Source organism: Anguilla rostrata, chromosome 7 (assembly GCF_018555375.3).
Source record: "Anguilla rostrata isolate EN2019 chromosome 7, ASM1855537v3, whole genome shotgun sequence".
Classification (NCBI taxonomy): domain Eukaryota; kingdom Metazoa; phylum Chordata; class Actinopteri; order Anguilliformes; family Anguillidae; genus Anguilla; species Anguilla rostrata.
In genome coordinates, this window is record NC_057939.1 from 23,016,717 (window position 1) to 23,034,713 (window position 17,997).

Below are 17,997 nucleotides of genomic sequence, written 5' to 3' on the forward strand. Positions count from 1 at the left end.
TCACATCGATGAGCCCTGTTTTGGATTCTGTGGGACGGAACCACCTGACGCGCTGTAGCGGGTGGACGTGAACGTCTTAATGCTGGGAAATAACACCTATGGCGGGTGGTTGGCCGTGACCGTTAGCTTACCCTCTACGATGAAAAAAAAAAAGAACCTACTCTGTGATTTGCTTAAAAAGAGACCGCTCTAGTAAGGCGGTGTGGTCGCCGGGGCGACCAACGCTGATTAGCCTGGGCTGTGAAGCCTGGGCCCCGAAGGCTTCGGTGGCGGTTTGCGTTCGCCGTACCTTTTAAAGCTAAAGGCTGCGTGCCGCGCTCTCCCGAAAGAAAGCGTTCATTAGCCGTGTAGAGTTGAGAACCCGCCGGGGCGAATGAAACGGAACACGGAGGGCGCTGCGTTTGGCGCGCGGCGGCGCTCGAGTGGGACTCTTTGAGGGGGAACACAACGCGGGAGAGAGAGAGAGAGACCTCATCCGGCTCTCTGCTCGCCCTTGTACACGCGCTACTGTGCTAATGCAGTTTGGCTGAACAGTGCGGCGTGACTTGTGATGGTAAGGTTGCGGGATTGATTCCGATAGGGGCGTACCTGCAGTGTAGCACACAGCATTTAGCTGCTCTTATGAACAGCCAGCTGTGTTTGCACAGGCTATATAAACTGTTCACTGAATTCATACGTTTCCTCCTGCCAAGCACGTGATTAGACAGAAAATAGCCTATCGTAAAGCCTGTTGTATTACTCACCGGTTTTAGTTCAGTTATTTAATTAAGAAATTAGCCAGAAGAGCATTAGTGAAGTTGGGCACCGATTGGACGGTTAGGCCTGGCTCGCAGCTGGCTTTCCAAGTGATCCAAGTGTTGGATGAGGTTGAGGTCAGGGCAGAGCCAATCAAGTACTTCCACACCATTCTCAACAAAAACCATTTCTGGACGGACCTCGCTGTGTGGCCGGTCATGCTGAAACAGGAAAGGGCCTTCCCCAAACTGTTGGGGAAGCACAGAATCGTGTATAATGCGATTGTATGCCGTAGCATTAAGATTTGCCTTCACTGGAACCAAGGGGCCTAGCCCAAACCATGAAAAACGGTGCTAGACCGAGGGCTGTCCAGATACTTTCGGTCACATAGTGCATTAGCTCTTCGGTGGCCCAGTGAAGGGAAATGGTTTGCAGTGGTGCTTGCATCAGTTTGTTCCTCTTTGTGTCAGAATGGTGACGGGTTTTTATCAGACAGGAAGATCAGTCTGTCGCGTTCGCTTCAGTGAAAGGGGAATAGCCGACCGCTAATTTAATGTGATTTATTCATGTAGGGTGGATTTTTCGTACGACGCAGTAGACCTGAAGCGCGGCGAGCTGACGGGTTGTTTTCTGATGTGGTTTTTGATGCTCTGAGCCTCACGGTCACGCGTGCGCTCACGTGGCGGATCCACGGCCCCTGGGCGGGGCCGTGTTTGTTCCGCTGGCTTCAGTGGGCGGGCTGACGGCCTGATCGGCCCTGTGGCCCTTACTCATGCCTTCCTGCCTCTATCTGAGCTTATTTCTGCGGTTCTGAGAAAAGTTTCCTGTCAAAGATTTTGTGTGCGTGTGTGCGTGTATGTGTGTGTGTGTGTGCGCGCGTGCGTCTTTGTGTGTCTGTATGTATGTTTGTGTGTGTGTGTGTGTGTGTCTGTCTGTCTGTCTGTGTGTGTGTGTCTGTGTGCATGTGTCTGTGTTTGTATGTGTGTTTCTCTGTCTGTCTGTCTGTGTGCGTGTGTATGTGTGTTTGTGTGTCTGTGTGCGTGTGTCTGTTTCTGTGTGTGTGTGTGTGCATGTGTGTATGGGTGTGTGTATCTGTGTATAAGTGTGTGTGTGTCTGTGTTTGTGTGTGTGTCTGTGTGTGTCTGTGTGTGTGTGTGTGTGTGTGTGTGTGTGTGTGTGTGTGTGTGTGTGTAGACTTGGACTAATTCCTCTTGAAATGAACACCCTGTGTGATGTTTTTTTTGTCGATGCACCAGCTCATGCTCTGAGCTGCATAGCAGCTGTATGTCCTTTGAGGATGCTTCCCCTGAGGGTATCTGAAACTTAATTTAGCACGTCCATCTTAATGAACTCTGTACTATTACACTGTGCGTAGGGGCATTCCAGAGTAATTAAGGGGAAAAAAAGCGCTGCATATTTTCTTTTTCCTATCTCCTTGGCCTCAGTTTGAAACTATGCTTGCACACAGAGTACTGTAGCTGTTGTTTGCGCTCATCAGCTTGGCTAGCCAAAGCCACGGAACGGACAGTTTTTTTTAACCACATACGTTGTTCCTCTGACTCAAAGGATAGATTAAGCCGTCGAACCGCTAAATGTAGCCTAGGTACGCCATTTCAGTGCAGTTCTATCCGGTGAAACTTTTTTTTTTCCCAGAATGTCAGCTTGCGGTCAGAAAGGCTCAGTTCATTCTTCTGAATGTGTTCTTCATTACAAAAGGGGAAGTACAATTGATATTAGTCAAGGTTTTCCGTGTAATTAGGCAACAGATAGCCATATTGTAATATCGCGGTAGTCGTAAAGCTAATCGCTGGCAGATGTCTGGCGCGCTGCGTTGGCGGCGCGGCGGAGCTCAGTATGTAAACCGCGCGCGGCGGAAAAAGGCCAGGTTTCGCCATGCCGGCTGGGCCCGGTCCAGACGCAGTTAAGTCGGTGGAATGACGTCTGCGCGGTCGTGAACTCCGGTGACGGAGTGGCCTGTCAGGTGGATCGGCCCGGGCCGCTTCACCGCACCGTTCCCGCCGCGCGCGGTTTCAGAAACGCAGTCCCTTTCATTCACCCCCGCGCTCTCGACGTGGCCGGCGTTCGCTGATTCGCCAGCGTCGACCGCCCGACGATGACTGATTGTTGGGAAGCCCGTGTTGTGATTCGGCACGGCTTCCAGGACGGAGCGGCCGCCCCTCCGGGTCGGTAGTCGGTCTTGGTCGGGACCTCGCACCCATACCGCCGCGCTGGCTGAGCGGAGTCAGACTGCGCTGGGTTTTGAAATGGAAAACCGCGGCCGCGTGTTCGAACCCTGCCGCCCTGCACTTGTGCGGGACTACGCCCACACTCACCCACACCCCAGGAACCGCTCAGAGGAAAAAACACCACCACTTCCTGTTTATTTATTTATTTATTTTTTTGTGTGCAAGCGCCGAGCGGGCATTTGGCAAACGCCCTTATCAAGAGCAACTTTAACATTTTTTTTTAACATGGCGTCCATTTATGCAGCTGGATACATACCGAAGCGATGCAGGTTAAGTAGCTCGCTCAAGGGTGCAACGGCAGTGTCCTACCCGGGGATCGGGCCTGAAACCTTCAAGGTTGCTAGCGTTGTCTCCACCCTGCCGCCCAGAGAGTATGACTAATAATGGCTCATTGTGTCATGGTCACAGCAGTCACTCTCTTACCTATGTGTCAGAGCGTCAGTCTCCCGACCTTGAACACCAGTCCTCGTTCACGCTCAACTCGAGACACGCAGGCATCGTTTTGGCCGATGTTGCATCATAACTGTTGCATCATAACTGGGGTGTCCAGTCTTATGTAAAAAGGGCTGGCGTGCGAGACGTTTTTTGTTTTAGTCCTGCTCTAAGATGCCTGATTCAACTAATTACCTCAAACCAAGACCTTGATAAGTAGAACTGGATGTCGTAGTGCTGGGCTCTAACAAAAACCTTTTGTGCATAAGCCTGGACATCCCTGCGTTGTACGCTTGTATGTGGACCCTGTCTGGGAGAGAGAGGCTGCGTTTCTTACGGTTGTTTCTCCCCTGCTGGGGCGATAGGGGGAGCGCAGTGTGCGTGCTGGCTTTAATTACCTCTGAGCTCTGTATTAATTAGGCTACGTTTGACTCGGTGGCTAATTGGACGCTGATTGGGATTTCATATCAATTAAGAAGTTGGCCCATCACGCGTTAGCCTCTTTGTTACAGTGTCGGCCTCGACGCATTTGAGCAATCAGGTATTCAACCTTATTAGGAGTAATTCGCCGTTTCATGTGGCCGCAGAACAATTAATTGAATTGCTAATTGGGCTTAATTGAAGCAGCTGCCCCTTATTTGTGCGAGTGGGAAATCGATGAAAAAAAGAAACGAGTAGAATGAGCGATCGCGCATTGCTCCCATTAAGAGAGTGCCGGAGATGAATGGGGACGGATCAGACAAAGGTGCGCGAGCGGCTAACGGCTCCAGCGGCGCTAGCTGGGCTTAATTAAGAGCTCAGCTGAAATGAAAGCCGAGCTGTACCCATCATGCCCCCAGGACCAGGGTTACGAGACGCCGGAGAGGCCCGCTGGGTGCGAGAGTGTCTGCTTGGTGGATACTTCTGCCCGACTAGCTCTCAAGCTCGCTGCGCTGCTTAATGCCCAGGTGCTCCTCAAATATTAATGTAAAGATTAATGCATAATTTAGATGTTTGGTCTCAGTGCATCCTGTGAGTTCCTTGACCAGACTGCACTCTATCTGCGACTCGCCAACACCGTTCTTCAACAACTTACCGCATTATCGCGCGACTATCTTGTCGATTCCGCCACAGTCTTTGAGGGACCCTGTTGTTCCTAGGGTCACTCATCTGCTCCATAGCGATTGTGATTTGTTCACTGGTCGTGGGGCCTGACAGTACAAAGTGACGAGACCAGAGGCTCCTCCCCTTGCCTTTTAATCGTACTCCCCATGACGGGTAGATGGAAGTTCTCCAGCATCGACACAAACTTGATGACCTCACCAGAATATTCGCCTCGCATCAGTAATGCTCCCATACTGCAGCCTCACTGGCCTAGGCCCAATCCATTTTCTCCAGAGCAGAAATGGCCACGCCGAGAATGGCTTGAAATATGGCTTTTACGTGCCTGCTAATTTGCTCCTCTTAAATAAGCTAGCGAGTGATTTACTACGAGCGTAAATCCTCAGTGTCCGGTGTCAAAGTAAGACTTTGGACCGAGAGACCAGAAGATCATAATCACGTACTTGGATCTGGCGCTTGAATGTTAATAAGGACGAGGATGAAAATTCTCAGAAGTTTCATCATTTCTTTGGGGAAGGTGCAAAGAAACATGTTTTTGAAGGAAGATAACGTACTGGTAATTCATCGATTTTATTAATTTTCCTTGCCTGACACTAAGTGAATGCAGACCTGTCTCCAGCAGGCTATTTGTTACACAGGCAAGAGGAAAAAACGATAAAGCTGGATTGGATTATTTGTGTGTGTGTGTGTGTGTGTGTGTCTGCATGTCTGCACGCACACACACGTGTGTATGTGTCTGGAGCCGTAGGACACTCATTTACTGAAGTAGATAGGCTATACTGTGATACATTGCATAGATGTGATCTTTACGTAAAATATCATAAATACATTAAACAGAAATTATGTTCAGAAAAATCTGAAAATGCTCGTACGTTGTGAAGCGTTGCAACATCTTGTTCTTATCTTGATGTTATATTTCATGGCCGTCTATTGCAGCGCGTTGCGTTAAAGGTGTCAAGGCCGGGATATCAGATGTTGGAACCCGCGTCCGGGGCCGCACCGCTCTCTCCCTCGCGGCCCGGGGGTCCCGAGCGGGGGGGGGCCCCGAGCGGGAACCCGGGGATGGAGCGGGCGTCGGGAAGGAGGAAGGAAAGGAGAGCAGATAAAACGGAGAAGCGCGAATCCCGCTGGACTTCCCTTTCCTGCGCCGCGGCACCCTCGCGCCCGCACCAGAGGGGAAACGTCACCCCGCCGCATTCTGCTGAAGTTTGCGTTTGTTTGATTTTTTACTTCCCCCCCACAGAACTTTGGGCAGTTGTGCAAGGCGGTGCGTGCTGTCATCACTCAAAAAATTGAATTGTTCCAAGAAAAAAAGACGAAAAAAAAGACATGTTCGTGTCTGACGGACAGTATTTTTAGCGCCCGGGCGCTGGCCGGGCCCCAGAGAACAGGAAGTTGTCCAGTGGCCCTGCAGAATTCTGGGTATGGTCTTCGCACCTCGCCATTGAGCCGAAGATCAAAGCCCGTGACCGGCGGGGGTCGGCCAGGAAACGCACTCGAGCCGTCCGTGTGCTTCCCAGCACTTTCTTTTCTTTTTTTGACTATTCTTCCCCTTTTATTACCCCCCCCCCCCATCCCCCTGCCCCCCGCTCCCTCTGAGTGTTATCCCGTTGGGTAAATCACGGTTCAGCGTTTCTCCTCTGCGGTCGTGGAAGGATCCGGAGGTTTTATCGTCTCCGGTTTTGCTCCGGCACTGAGTTTCTGTTCCCGGCGCCGTTGGCGTTTATTTCGGTTTTCCGCCTCTCTTCCCCCCCCGCGGTCGCGGTCGCGCTCGCGTCTCTTTGTTTCGCGCGCTCGCGTCCCAGCGTGCTCTGCGCCAAAGGGGAGCGGAGCTGATCGGACCCCGGTGATGTCAGCCCCTTGTCAGGTTCAGAGAGCCCCCCCTGCTCGTTGAGCGGTTCCGTTTGGGTTTCCTTGGCCCAGAAACATTCGTTTAGGTTCAGTTCGGCACGGCTCAGTGCAAATCTAACCAGCGCCTGGCCGACTTTCTTGCCGTGTCCATACGTCATTTTGGAGGAGAACGACTGATCTGGGATCAGCGTTGACCTGCCGGCTTATAATGAAATGGGTCAGGATGTGAGCCGGAGCTGCCTGATCCCAGACCAGCGCTCCTTTGCCTCTTTGGATCCGATGAGGACGTCGTTGCTAATGGAGTGAATAGAACTGCTGGGGCTCCCGGGTGCTATGGCCGGGTGAGAATATGGGGTTAACTTGTTTACACGAGTGTGATTTTTTTCTGCAGCTTGGCTGTGGTGGCGTGGCTCGGGCTGCTAGAAGCGCGCAGTCTTGGGGGGAGGGCGTGAGGGGGGGAGGGCGCGGGGGGGCGGGTTGTGGTTTTGGTGCGAAGCGGTTTAGGTGTGGAAACCAGCCCAGAAAGCAAGCAAACAAACAGAAGAGCGCGGGCCCTAAAATACCCTTCCGAGGCCAGCTTCGGACTCGTTTTAGGACGCTGCCTCGTCCTTCTGCTTGAGGTGTTTTCGAAGATTTTGAACGTTGTGACAGTTTGAGTATCTTCCAGGGATCTCCAACAATCGTGAATATCCTTGCTGTGCTATAATGTTCCCTTTATTTGAGCAGAATTAATTTAATTTCCATCTTGTCGGCAAATTAAATTATTTTCCACGTCGGTATGTGGAGTGCTTGGAATTTATGGATCGATTCCACCTACAAACTCGTGCTTTAATTGGTCACAGTAATCAAGTCTTCAGCGGTTCCCTCTGTTGCGAGTAGCAGTTACTCGACCGGACAGAATCGAGACTTCTGGAACGGTCTGCCGTCACCAGCAGGCCCAGGCCCAGACCGTGCTGCTGCTGTGTCTTTAAAATGGCTGCAGCCCCTGGCAGCCTGCTGTGCAAACGTTTGGAGCCGCGGCGTCTTAACGAGAGGAGCTCCGCCGTGACCACAGAAGGGCCGGAGGGAAAAGTTCACCCGCTAAAAAAAAAAAAATTCCTAAAACGCCGTTGCGTCGTTGGCGGGATCGATCTCCCCGGGTTGCTACGGCGATGTCCGTCCGCTTACTGGAGGGCTCGCGAAATGCGCCGGGTTGGGCGCGGGTTGCTAAGGGGCAGCTGGCGACCTGTTGTGACGTCGGGGCCGCCCGCTCCGCACGTTTACTAGCTGAGGTTTCCGCGGTCAGCGCCGGTGGCGGCGCTGGCGGTAAGGGGTTCGAGGGGATCCCCTCCGCTCTCATATTCAGAATTTCAGAATGACTGAAACGTGGACGGCGAATCGTCTCGGTCTCTCGCACGCCCTTCGCCGTCTCTCGCACGCCCTCTCTCTCTCGCACGCTCTGTCTCTCACTCGTTCTCTGCCTCTGGCACCTTCTGCCTCTCACCCGTTCTCTGTCTCTCACGTCCTCTCACACACATTCTCTGTCTGTTACACACTCTGTTTCTTGCCCACTCACTGTCTCTTGCACACGCTCCCTGCCTCACACTCTATCTCATGTACGCTCTCTCTGTCTCACATGCTCTGTCTCTTGCACGCTCCCTGTCTCTTGCACGCTCTCTGTCCCTCACACGCTCCCTGTCTCTTGTACACTCTCTGTCTCTTGCACGCTCCCTGTCTCTTGTACACTCTCTGTCTCTTGCACGCTCCCTGTCTGTTGCACGCTCTCTGTCCCTCACACGCTCCCAAGCTCTTGTCTCTGTCTCACACACATAAGGAGCTCGCTGGTGGACATGAACACGCGTGCGTGGCGTAAAGCCCGGCGGGCTTTTTAAATGAACCCCTCGCCGTACCGATCGGACGGCGGAACGGCGCGGACGTGCAGCGCGCAGCGAGGCCCGTTAGACTCAACGGTTTTTCTCCGCTACAGAGCCAGAGTGGTCTCTGCTCTCGAACGATAACATTTCAGCACGGGAGCTTCAGAGGCGGGGGGTGGGGGGGGCGTGGAGCCGCACGCTGCCCGACGCAGGTTTGGGTCCCCCCCCCCCCCCCGCACCCCGCTCTCCCTGCGCTCGGCCCGACCCTTTCGACGCCGCGCGGCGCGGAGAATAACAAAAAAGGTTTTAGTTTTTCCATCCAGTCCCCCCCAGTCCGTCATCAGGAAATAGACCCGCGGCTGAGGGCTCGTCTCGGGCCGGTCTGAGAAGGCGCAGGCTGCAGAAGCCTCGCTGTTGCAGGCGCGTCGTCGTCTTTTTTCTTCCGTTTTCCGTTGAATTTGCGCGGCAGACGATCGGAGGGTGCAGCTGACGTTCAAACTGCAGGATGGTCTCTCCTGCGGATGGACAGCTCTGCTGGGTTTCATGAGGAGTTTGGGTTGGGGGGGTTGGGGGTTGGGTGGGAGGGGGGGTGGGGTTCAGGTCACGGTGCGTTTCAGCTTCTTTTGCCTGCTCTGGGATTTTACGTCAGCTCTCTGGCCTTCACCGGCAGCTTTTCTGAACGTTGCTGCCCTTTCTGCCTAAGAGCTGTAGATCGCGCTCTTCATTGCTAACGCTTGGCCTTCTCTGCAAAAGCCCAGTCTTCGGTCTTATGTGTTAAAATGTGTTAAAATGTGCCTTCACTGCCGCTGAAGAGCAGGCTGTCGGCGCTGTGGCTTCTGGCCTGTCTTCACAGCTGCGGTACAGTTGTCAACAGACCGCCGTCTCGACTGCTCCTTATCGGCGACGGATCACCGTCTATCGCTGCTCTAGATCAGTGCCGCAGATAGGACTTATCAGTCATCGCTGCTCTCTCGTCGTCGCCTGACGTCGTTTACGTCCTTCGCCGTCGCGGACGGAACCGTCGATCACCGCCGCGGGTCGCCGTCCTCGTTGCCGTGGAGATCGGGAATGCGGCAGGCGGCCGTCTTCAGTGCCGTCGGCCGGCGTGGCGTGGCGTGTGGACCGCCGGTGCCCGTGCCCCAGCTCAGCGCTGCGTGTGACGTTATGGACGACTGCCTTCATCGCCGTGGATTTCTTCCGCGCGGTCGATGGCGATCTTCAGTGCAGAGTGTCGGCACAGCGCTCTGTTCTTCCGCAGGTGGAGGGGCCTGTAATCATTATCCTTCCCGGCCCAGTGTCTCGCCGTGGGAACCGCATTGATTTCTCTCCCCCTCTAATTATTTCCCCTGTTTAGCTCGGTGTGGGCAAGCCCTCCTGTACTCCGCGTTTCAGCCCATTGTAGGTGAACCTGCTTCGCTTCTATTTTAGCTCTCCGACACTTCTCAGCTTTCTTTCCCTTCAAATCATAGTTGTTTGGGTTGCTTTGTGTAAAATCAGTCTTTTACAGTGTTCTTTTTTCCTCCTGAATTTTCTTGTTTAAAACACGACAAAGCTACGTTTCCAATCCAATAATATAAACAGTGTTTATCGAAGAGTAAAACCGTTTGACTGGATCCAGCTAGCCTGTGATTGAAAGCTAACGTTGGCTTCGCTCATTTGTAGTGTCGTACGTTTTCCTGGCACGACAAGCTCATTTGACAAAACCTTTTTTTTTTCTCGGTGGCACAACAGAACAAGAAATGTCACCAGGTGCCTTAAAGGAGACCTGGCCCTTTGTGCACCTGTTGTATGTCGTTTCCAGGAGAGCGCTCTCTCAGAACACTAGTGTGGGCTGGAAGGGAAAGTTTCACAGTGGTGTGACGTATGAACAGTCATTCGGGGGCAGTTTTATTCTCTGACCTTTTACCCACTGTCTGCGTTCGTTTTTACATGAAGGGCGAGGGAGGTGCAGGTGGGTTTGTAGGCGTGTCCAACATGCTAATTGGGTGTGGTTTAGCGTGATGACAAGAGGATGGAGTCTAGAACTTTCACATCTGTTCAGCTTTGTAATGTTGTACTTACAGTAACACGACCGCACAGTTTAAAAAAAGCAGGAAGAAAGAAAGGAAACTGGATTTGCATCTGTCGAACTGCTTCTTCTGTAGTGAAACTGTTAAATGATGTTCAGTGGAATGTGTTGTTTCGACTGTGCAGGCCTCAAAGCTGTTTTAAGCAGGGTAGGCTGATGATGTCCTTCCTCTGTGTTCAGTTATTCTTCAGACTGCCTTCAGCACCGTTCTCTACAGGTTTCTGAGAGACTGAGAAACGCTGCTACTGCTGGGAAAAGCGGCTGGTTTTCCCAGGGAGAGAGAGTCTTTTCATCTGGAATTTTACACATTTCACTGTATCACGCTTTTGTGAATATCCTCCCCTGATAGAAGTCTGAACTTCAGGGCCACTTTTAAAATGAAAGCATCATTTTGTACTGTTTTTTTTCCATCTTTTATGCTGCCCAGCACGAAACCGTAAAAGTGGCTGCTATTAACTGGGATTGAGAGTTTTTGTGACTATCTGTCACTGTGACCGTCAGACACTGTCATTGACCGCAACTGTCAGACTCTGCAGCTCTCAAGACATGAACCGGAAGGGCCAAACACCTCAACTGTCAGACATTGTGTCTGACACACCCTGACGCATGAGCTGTGACCATCATGCACTACAACTGTCAGACAAGCGTCCCACAGTGTGACTGTCATGCACTACAACTGTCGGACAGTGTGACTGTGGGACGCTTGTCTGTCCGGCACTGTGACCGACAGACACTGCCTGTCCTTCACTGTGATGGCTGGGACACTGGGACCTATAGACACCGAGTTAATGTGACCAATTTTGAGGTGATGCCACTACTCAGATCAGAGATTTACGAGATTCAGATGTTTGTTCTGGTGCTGTAGAACAGCTGGAATATAAAAGACAGAGCCAGATACTGTACACCACCCCCTAGTGGATGGATGTCTTTCCTTCTTTTCTGCTGGCCTTTTTTTTTTTTCCTTTGGCAAAATATTAAGAGCTATGGCAAAGTGTGATGGCAAAGGTGCTTCATTTGAATTGTGATTTTTCTTCCCCCTTCAGTTCACTCTGACTTTCACATTGGCAGTGTAGTATAATGGCTAAGGACTTTACAGGTTCAGTCCCAGGTACTTAACCTTAATTGCTTCAGTACATATCCAGCTGTGAATGGTATGTAAAAATGTGTGTAGGCTATGTCGCTCTGGATAAGAGCTCTTGTTAAATGCTTGTAACGTAGCCTGATGGAGTGGAGAGCATCATGGCTTCTGGTGAAAACGCTGTTCCCTTTGTGTGACCGGTGGCCTTGGTGGCAATTTTGTTGGTGTGTGCAAACAGAGAAGATCAAGTGATAAGCTCTGTCGTCTTATTTTTGAAAGGCGAGGTTTGGGTGACCAGATGGTGTAGGGGATATCTTACTGTATCTCACAGTGTGAAAGTAAGAAAAACTGAAATGGAAAAATAAAAAAAATAGTGAAGAATTGCTTCCTCTGTTTGTTTGTGTGATAGCAAGGCAACGTAGCTATAGCTACGGGCTCTTTCTCATAACACGTGTGACCTGGCATTGTTGAACTCTAATGTGGTCGCTGTGGTCCATGTTTGGTTGAGAAGGACGGTTCATCTCAGAAACGTGTTGAGAGGTTGTGAAAGGGTGTGGAACGGATGTGTCACGCGAAAAGCAGGAGTAAGCTAAGCTTTCTTCTCTTACCGCGTGCGTGTACTCGCCTGTGTGCGTCTGCCTGCTTAAGTTTGTGTTACGGTTGTGTGATCGAGAAAGCGGGAGTTCTGTCTCTTCTGCACGTGTGTTTGTGTGCGAGTGTGTGTGAACATGAGTGTGTGTGTGTGTGTGTGTTTGCGTATGTGGGTATGTGTGAGAGAGAGTGTTTGCGAGAAAAATGTATGTGTGTGTATGTGTTTGTGTTTGTGTGTGTGTATGTGTGTGAGAGAGAGAGTGTTTGTGTGTGTGTGTGTGAGAGAGAGTGTTGATGTGTGTGTGTACGTGTGTGTGAGAGAGAGTGTTGATGTGTGTATGTGTGTGCGTGAGAGTGTTGATGTGTGTGCGTACGTGTGTGAGAGAGAGAGAGTGTTTATGTGTGTGCGTACGTGTGTGCAAACGTGTGTGCGAGAGAGAGTGTTGATGTGTGTGTGTGTGTGTGTGTGAGAGAGAGAGAGTGTTTATGTGTGTGCGTACGTGTGTGTGAGAGAGACTGTTGATGTGTGTGCGTACGTGTGAGAGAGAGAGTTTATGTGTGTGTGTGTGAGAGAGAGAGAGAGAGTGTTGATGTGTGTGTGTGAGAGAGAGTTGATGTGTGTGTGTGAGAGATAGATAGAGTGTTGATGTGTGTGTGTGAGAGAGAGAGTGTTGATGTGTGTGTGTGAGAGATAGATAGAGAGTGTTGATGTGTGTGTGTGAGAGAGAGAGAGTGTTGATGTGTGTGTGTGAGAGAGAGAGAGAGTGTCGATGTGTGTGTGTGAGAGAGAGAGAGTGTTGATGTGTGTGTGTGAGAGAGAGAGAGAGTGATGTGTGTGTGAGAGAGAGAGAGTTGATGTGTGTGTGAGAGAGAGAGAGTTGATGTGTGTGTGTGAGAGAGAGAGAGAGTGTCGATGTGTGTGTGTGAGAGAGAGAGAGTGTTGATGTGTGTGTGTGAGAGAGAGAGAGAGTGATGTGTGTGTGAGAGAGAGAGAGTTGATGTGTGTGTGAGAGAGAGAGAGTTGATGTGTGTGTGCGTATGTCAGTGTGTTACAGCCGTGTCTCAGAAAGCGAGAGTAAACTGAAGTCTTCTCTCTTTTGTTTTCCTCTGCAGGAAGTTCGGGGAGCGCCCTCAGCCACAGCGCCTGACGAGGTAAGGCCCCGCCTCCTCACCCACAGGACGAGCCCGTGCTCTTAACACCTCTGCTGTCGCCTCCCAACACTGCCACAGGCCTCAACACAGTCACCTAACGCACCACTTAGGTCCCTTCTGAAGAGCACGATGCTCTGGGCCACCCTGGTGTGAAGTGGCACTGTATAAAATCCAAATAGAATTTATTCATTGAGTGATGGCCAACACTTGTCTGACACAGATCTTACTATATTTCATCTCATTTCTGATGTGCCCTTAAGTACTTGTATGCTGAGTCCCCACAGCATTGCGGCCTTTAACGGGCGTTAGAAAAAGACACACGTTCACCGTTCAGGTGCGGTTACTCTTTACATTACATTACATTCATTTGGCAGATGCTTTTATCCAAAGCGACGTACAAAAAAGTGCATTTCATGGTCGTAGACAACTGCTAAACACGGGTTCAGTAAGGTACAATACTTATTTTGTACAGCTATTTCTAGCCGAGAACAGTGAACACTATTCTGGCCTAACATCTGCAAAGCCAACTAGGCAGAAGAATAAGCTACAGTATTAGGACGAATACAAATTACCAAGAGGTGTTGGGATGGGGCAACATGTAACAAGTGACAGGAAAAGGGTTTTTTTTTTTTTTTACTCCGGCAACAGATGTAGATTTTACGTGGCATCGCGATTGAACTGCTTAGCAAACGATTGGCGCCGAAGCTTTGTCTCCTCTGGGAGTAGACCCTGCAGCCCCTTGGTTGCGAGGCCGTGTGGGCCGCGCCGTGCAGACGCCGCGCTTCGCTAACCTTCGCGGTTTGAGTGTTACCTGCGTTCTGCCACCAGCAGTGCGAGGGGCGCGAGACTGAGAGCGTGCGCTCCATTACGTGCTCCCCCCCCCCACGCCTACGATGCGCTTGTTTAGTTCCACTCCCTCCTGTGTGTTTGCTCTGGAGGGCCTAGATTCTCCTGGTCTTTTTTTTTTTTAGGGAGGGCCGGGTCATGAGGTCAACTATGGCAGGGCTATGGGGGGGGGGCGCACACTCTGCGGGTGTAGAGCTCATTTCTCCATCAGTGGCAAGGAGCCAAGCAACCGTGGGCAACCGTGTTTCTTGCATGCGTTTGCTGACATGCGTTTTGTAGCCTACCTAATGTGTGGGTTACTGACCTCTTTTGTTTTTGTCCGGTTTATGCCTTGGTGCCACCTATCAATAAAGCTTTGTGTTTTTTTTGATCATGGAGGCTCATGATGAAAAAAATAACATTAGCGCCAATGGTGGAACTTGTGAAAGCTGATGTCAGTGTGACTTTATGGGCACACTTTCAGACAGACAGTATGGAGGTGTTTGTGTAGCTGTGTGGTGTACACTGTGTGTGTAATTGTGTGTTGTACACTGTATTGTTGTGTGGGGTACACTGTGTTTGATGTACAGTGCTGTGAAAAAGTATTCCTGATTTCCTTTATTATTGCATATTTGTCACACTGAATGGTTTCAGATCTTTAGGCAGAATGTAATATTAGGTAAAGGGAAGCTGAGTAAACATAAAAAAACATTAAATATTATTTCATTCATTTAATGAAAAAAGTTATCACATACCCATATCATCCAACCAGTTTACCTAGTTTAATTTGTAATTGGTTTCAGCTGATTGAACACCACCAGCCTTGATTGTAGCCAACCCTGTTGAATCCAAACCACATTCATATTGAACCTTACCATCAGAATGGTAGTCACCGCAAAGTTTCTGCAACAACACTGTGCCACGATCATGGGAAATTCCAAAAGAGATATGAAAAAAGTTTAAATATATCAATCTGGAAAGGGTTACACAGCCTTTTCTAAGGCTCTGGAACTCCACCGAACCGCAGTGAGAGCCATTATCTCCAAATGGAGGACACTTGGAACAGTGGTGAATCTTCCCAGGAGTGGCCGTCCTGCCAAAATTGTTTTAAGGGTGCAGAGAGAACTCATCCTGGAAGTAACAGAAAATTCCAGAACATCCAAAGAACTGCAGGTCTCTCTGGCCACAGGTAAGGTCATGTTCATGACTCCACAATAAGAAAGTGACTGGGCAAAAATGGGATTCTTGGGAAAGGAGCAAGGTGGAAACCACTGCTAACCATGAGAAACATCAGTGCTCATCTCACATTTGCAAAAGAGGACCTGGATGATCCCCGAGCCTATATCTCATCTCCTTTTGGGATAATGTTCTATGGACTATGGATTCAAAAGTGGAACTTTTTGGACAACACTGATCCAACACTGATGGAGTAAAGAAAATGCAGCATTTCTGCTATAAAATTTTGCCTAAAAATCTGAAACCATTCAGTGTGTCAAATATGCCATAGTAGAGGAAATCAGGAAGGGGGCAAGTACTTTTTCATGGCACTGTACACTGTGTAGCCGTATGGCGTGTACGCTGTGTGTGATGTACACTCTGTCTCTCTCAGTGTTGCTGTTGTGTTGGGCAGTGAGCAGCGTCATGTGATTCTCTTTCTGTTTGGGAAGTGATACCTGTTTTATTGAGGTGTGTGTGTGTGTGTGTGTGTGTTTTTTTCGTTATGTTTGATTATATACATGCGTGCGTGCATGCGTGTGTGTGTATCTGTGTGTGTGTGTGTGTTCATGTGGGTGCGTGGTTGTGTGTAAGGGGCGTAGAGTGACCCTGTCCTCTCTGCGTTCATAGGGGGTAGAACCCCCCTCCCTCCTTCCCCCTCCCTAAACTCTGGGACCTCTCTGCTAAAGACGCTGCGACAGATGCCCTGGGCAGATGCTTGTCTGCTCTGTTCCTAACCCCCCTATACACATGCATGCACACACACACACACGCACCACACACACAAACACATGCATGCACACACACACACACACACGCACCACCACACACACACGACACACACACACACACACCACACACACACAGACCACACACACACACACACGCACCACACACACGCACACGCACACACACACACGCATACACACACAGACGCACACACACACACAAGCAGGCACACACACACACATACAAACACACATGTGCACGCACACACACGCACAGACACGCTTGTGCATGCGCGCACACACACACACAGGGCAGCTGCTGAATTAATGATGAGCTTCTATATCTTTTTGTCTGGCTGTCTGTCTGTCTGTCGAGGCCATTTTCTGTATCTGAATGAGGTGTCTGTGACGGGCTCAGTTGATCTGGTTTCAGTCTGAGTGCGGGCTGCCCCGGTGCGAGTGCGTTAGACGTGTCTGTCTCTGTCTGAGTGCGCTTGGCATTTCTGACTGCGCCCGTCTGTGAGCCTGTCTGAATGCGCTCTCTCTGTCCTCTGTGGGAGTGGGAGTGGCGGCGGGTGCCAGTGAAATTCTCGTTTCCCTCCTTCCCCGTCTGAAATCAGATCAGCTGTGATTTTAGTCCTCCGCACATGAGAGGTGCGGGAAGTTCCCTAACTGTTGGCGGCTTCTGCCGCCTCCCCTTTCTGTGAAACCGTCGTCAATTTTTTCAGTTTCACACACTGTCGGTCCGTCTACTGTTCTTTCCCCTCGCAATCCACTCTGCGTGTCGGGCCTGTAAATAAACTGGGGCCAGGGAGAGAGGAGGCCTGTGTTGGCCAGCGTGTTTAGGGTGCGTTGACACCCTCCATTTTGGCTCCTGCCTAACCTATCTGTTGGCTTGATGAAAACAGGGCTGTAGAGAGCAGTTAACCTGCCCAATCTCATCCTCCTAACCATGTAACTGACACTAAAATGTTACTGGTCAGTGATGTATTCTATTCTGTGATGTGTACTGTGTGACCTGTTGTGCGTAATATTCACTGGTTCTTCTGTAGTACTGAGTGTGGCCTGTATGATGTAAAATAGTCTCTGGCTCTCCTGTATTACTGTGTAACCTGTAGGGTGTAAAAGAGTCACTGGCTCTCCTGTAGTACTGTGTAACCTTTAGGGTGTAAAATAGTCACTGGCTCTCCTGTAGTACTGTGTAGCCTGTACATTGTAAAATAGTCACTATCTCTCCTGTAGTACTGTGTGGCCTGTACGGTGTAAAACAGTCACTACCTCTCCTGTAGTACTGTGTGACCTGTAACATGTTAAATAGTTAGTACTTTTTTTTATTGGGTAGATGCCATTATGTGCTTGGTTAACTTGCATAATCCATAATACAGCAGGATGTAATGTGTAGCACAGGCAGCCCTGCTGGAGAGCTGTGGCTGCATTGTTACAGCTGGGATTTGTTGCTGTAACCGCTGCTGCTCCAGAATAATAGTCTGGATGTGAAAGCAGAGTACGTAGCAGGGCTCCTGGGCTGGCTCAGTGCTGTGGGCAGGTGGTACACACACACTGATATGAGAGGAAGGTGGAGGTGTGTCTGCCTGCCTTTGTGTGGCGGACATTGGGAATGAAGGGGTCTCCTGGCCCCCCTCTAAATAAGTGTGCTCTGACGGTCTGACTACAGGGCAGTGGGTTCCATCACCCTCTCCTCTCCTTTCCTCTCCTGATCTCTTTCATTTTTAGGGAAGGTGGTGGGGTGGGGGGGGGGGGTGGGAGTTAATGTAGTCTGAGGTAGGCGGGATTAGGGTAGTCTGAGGTAGGGAGGGGTCAGGGTAGTCCGATGTTAGGGGGTCGGTAGTCTGTGTGGGGGTCAGGGTAGTCTGATGTAGGGGGGGTAGGGTAGTCTGATATTGGGGGGTTAGGGTAGTCTGATATTGGGGGGGATTAGGGTAGTCTGATGTTAGGGGGGTTAGGGTAGTGTGATGTTGGGGGATCAGGGTAGTCTGAGGTAGGGGGTTAGGGTAGTGTGATGTTGGGGGGTCAGGGTAGTCTGAGGTAGGGGGGTTAGGGTAGTTGATGTGGGGGGTTCAGGGTAGTCTGAGGTAGGGGGGTTAGGGTAGTTGATGTTGGG

General features: G+C 50.6%; 1 protein-coding gene across 1 annotated transcript in view; it reads left to right on the plus strand.

The window, feature by feature from the left end:
• rbpjb (recombination signal binding protein for immunoglobulin kappa J region b) overlaps positions 1-17,997 on the plus strand; it is a 59,367-nt gene that overhangs the window by 25,030 nt on the left and 16,340 nt on the right. The window contains exon 2 of the mRNA XM_064343824.1: positions 13,069-13,107. Coding sequence (XP_064199894.1) covers positions 13,069-13,107 — 39 coding nt within the window. The remainder of the gene's footprint in view (positions 1-13,068; positions 13,108-17,997) is intronic.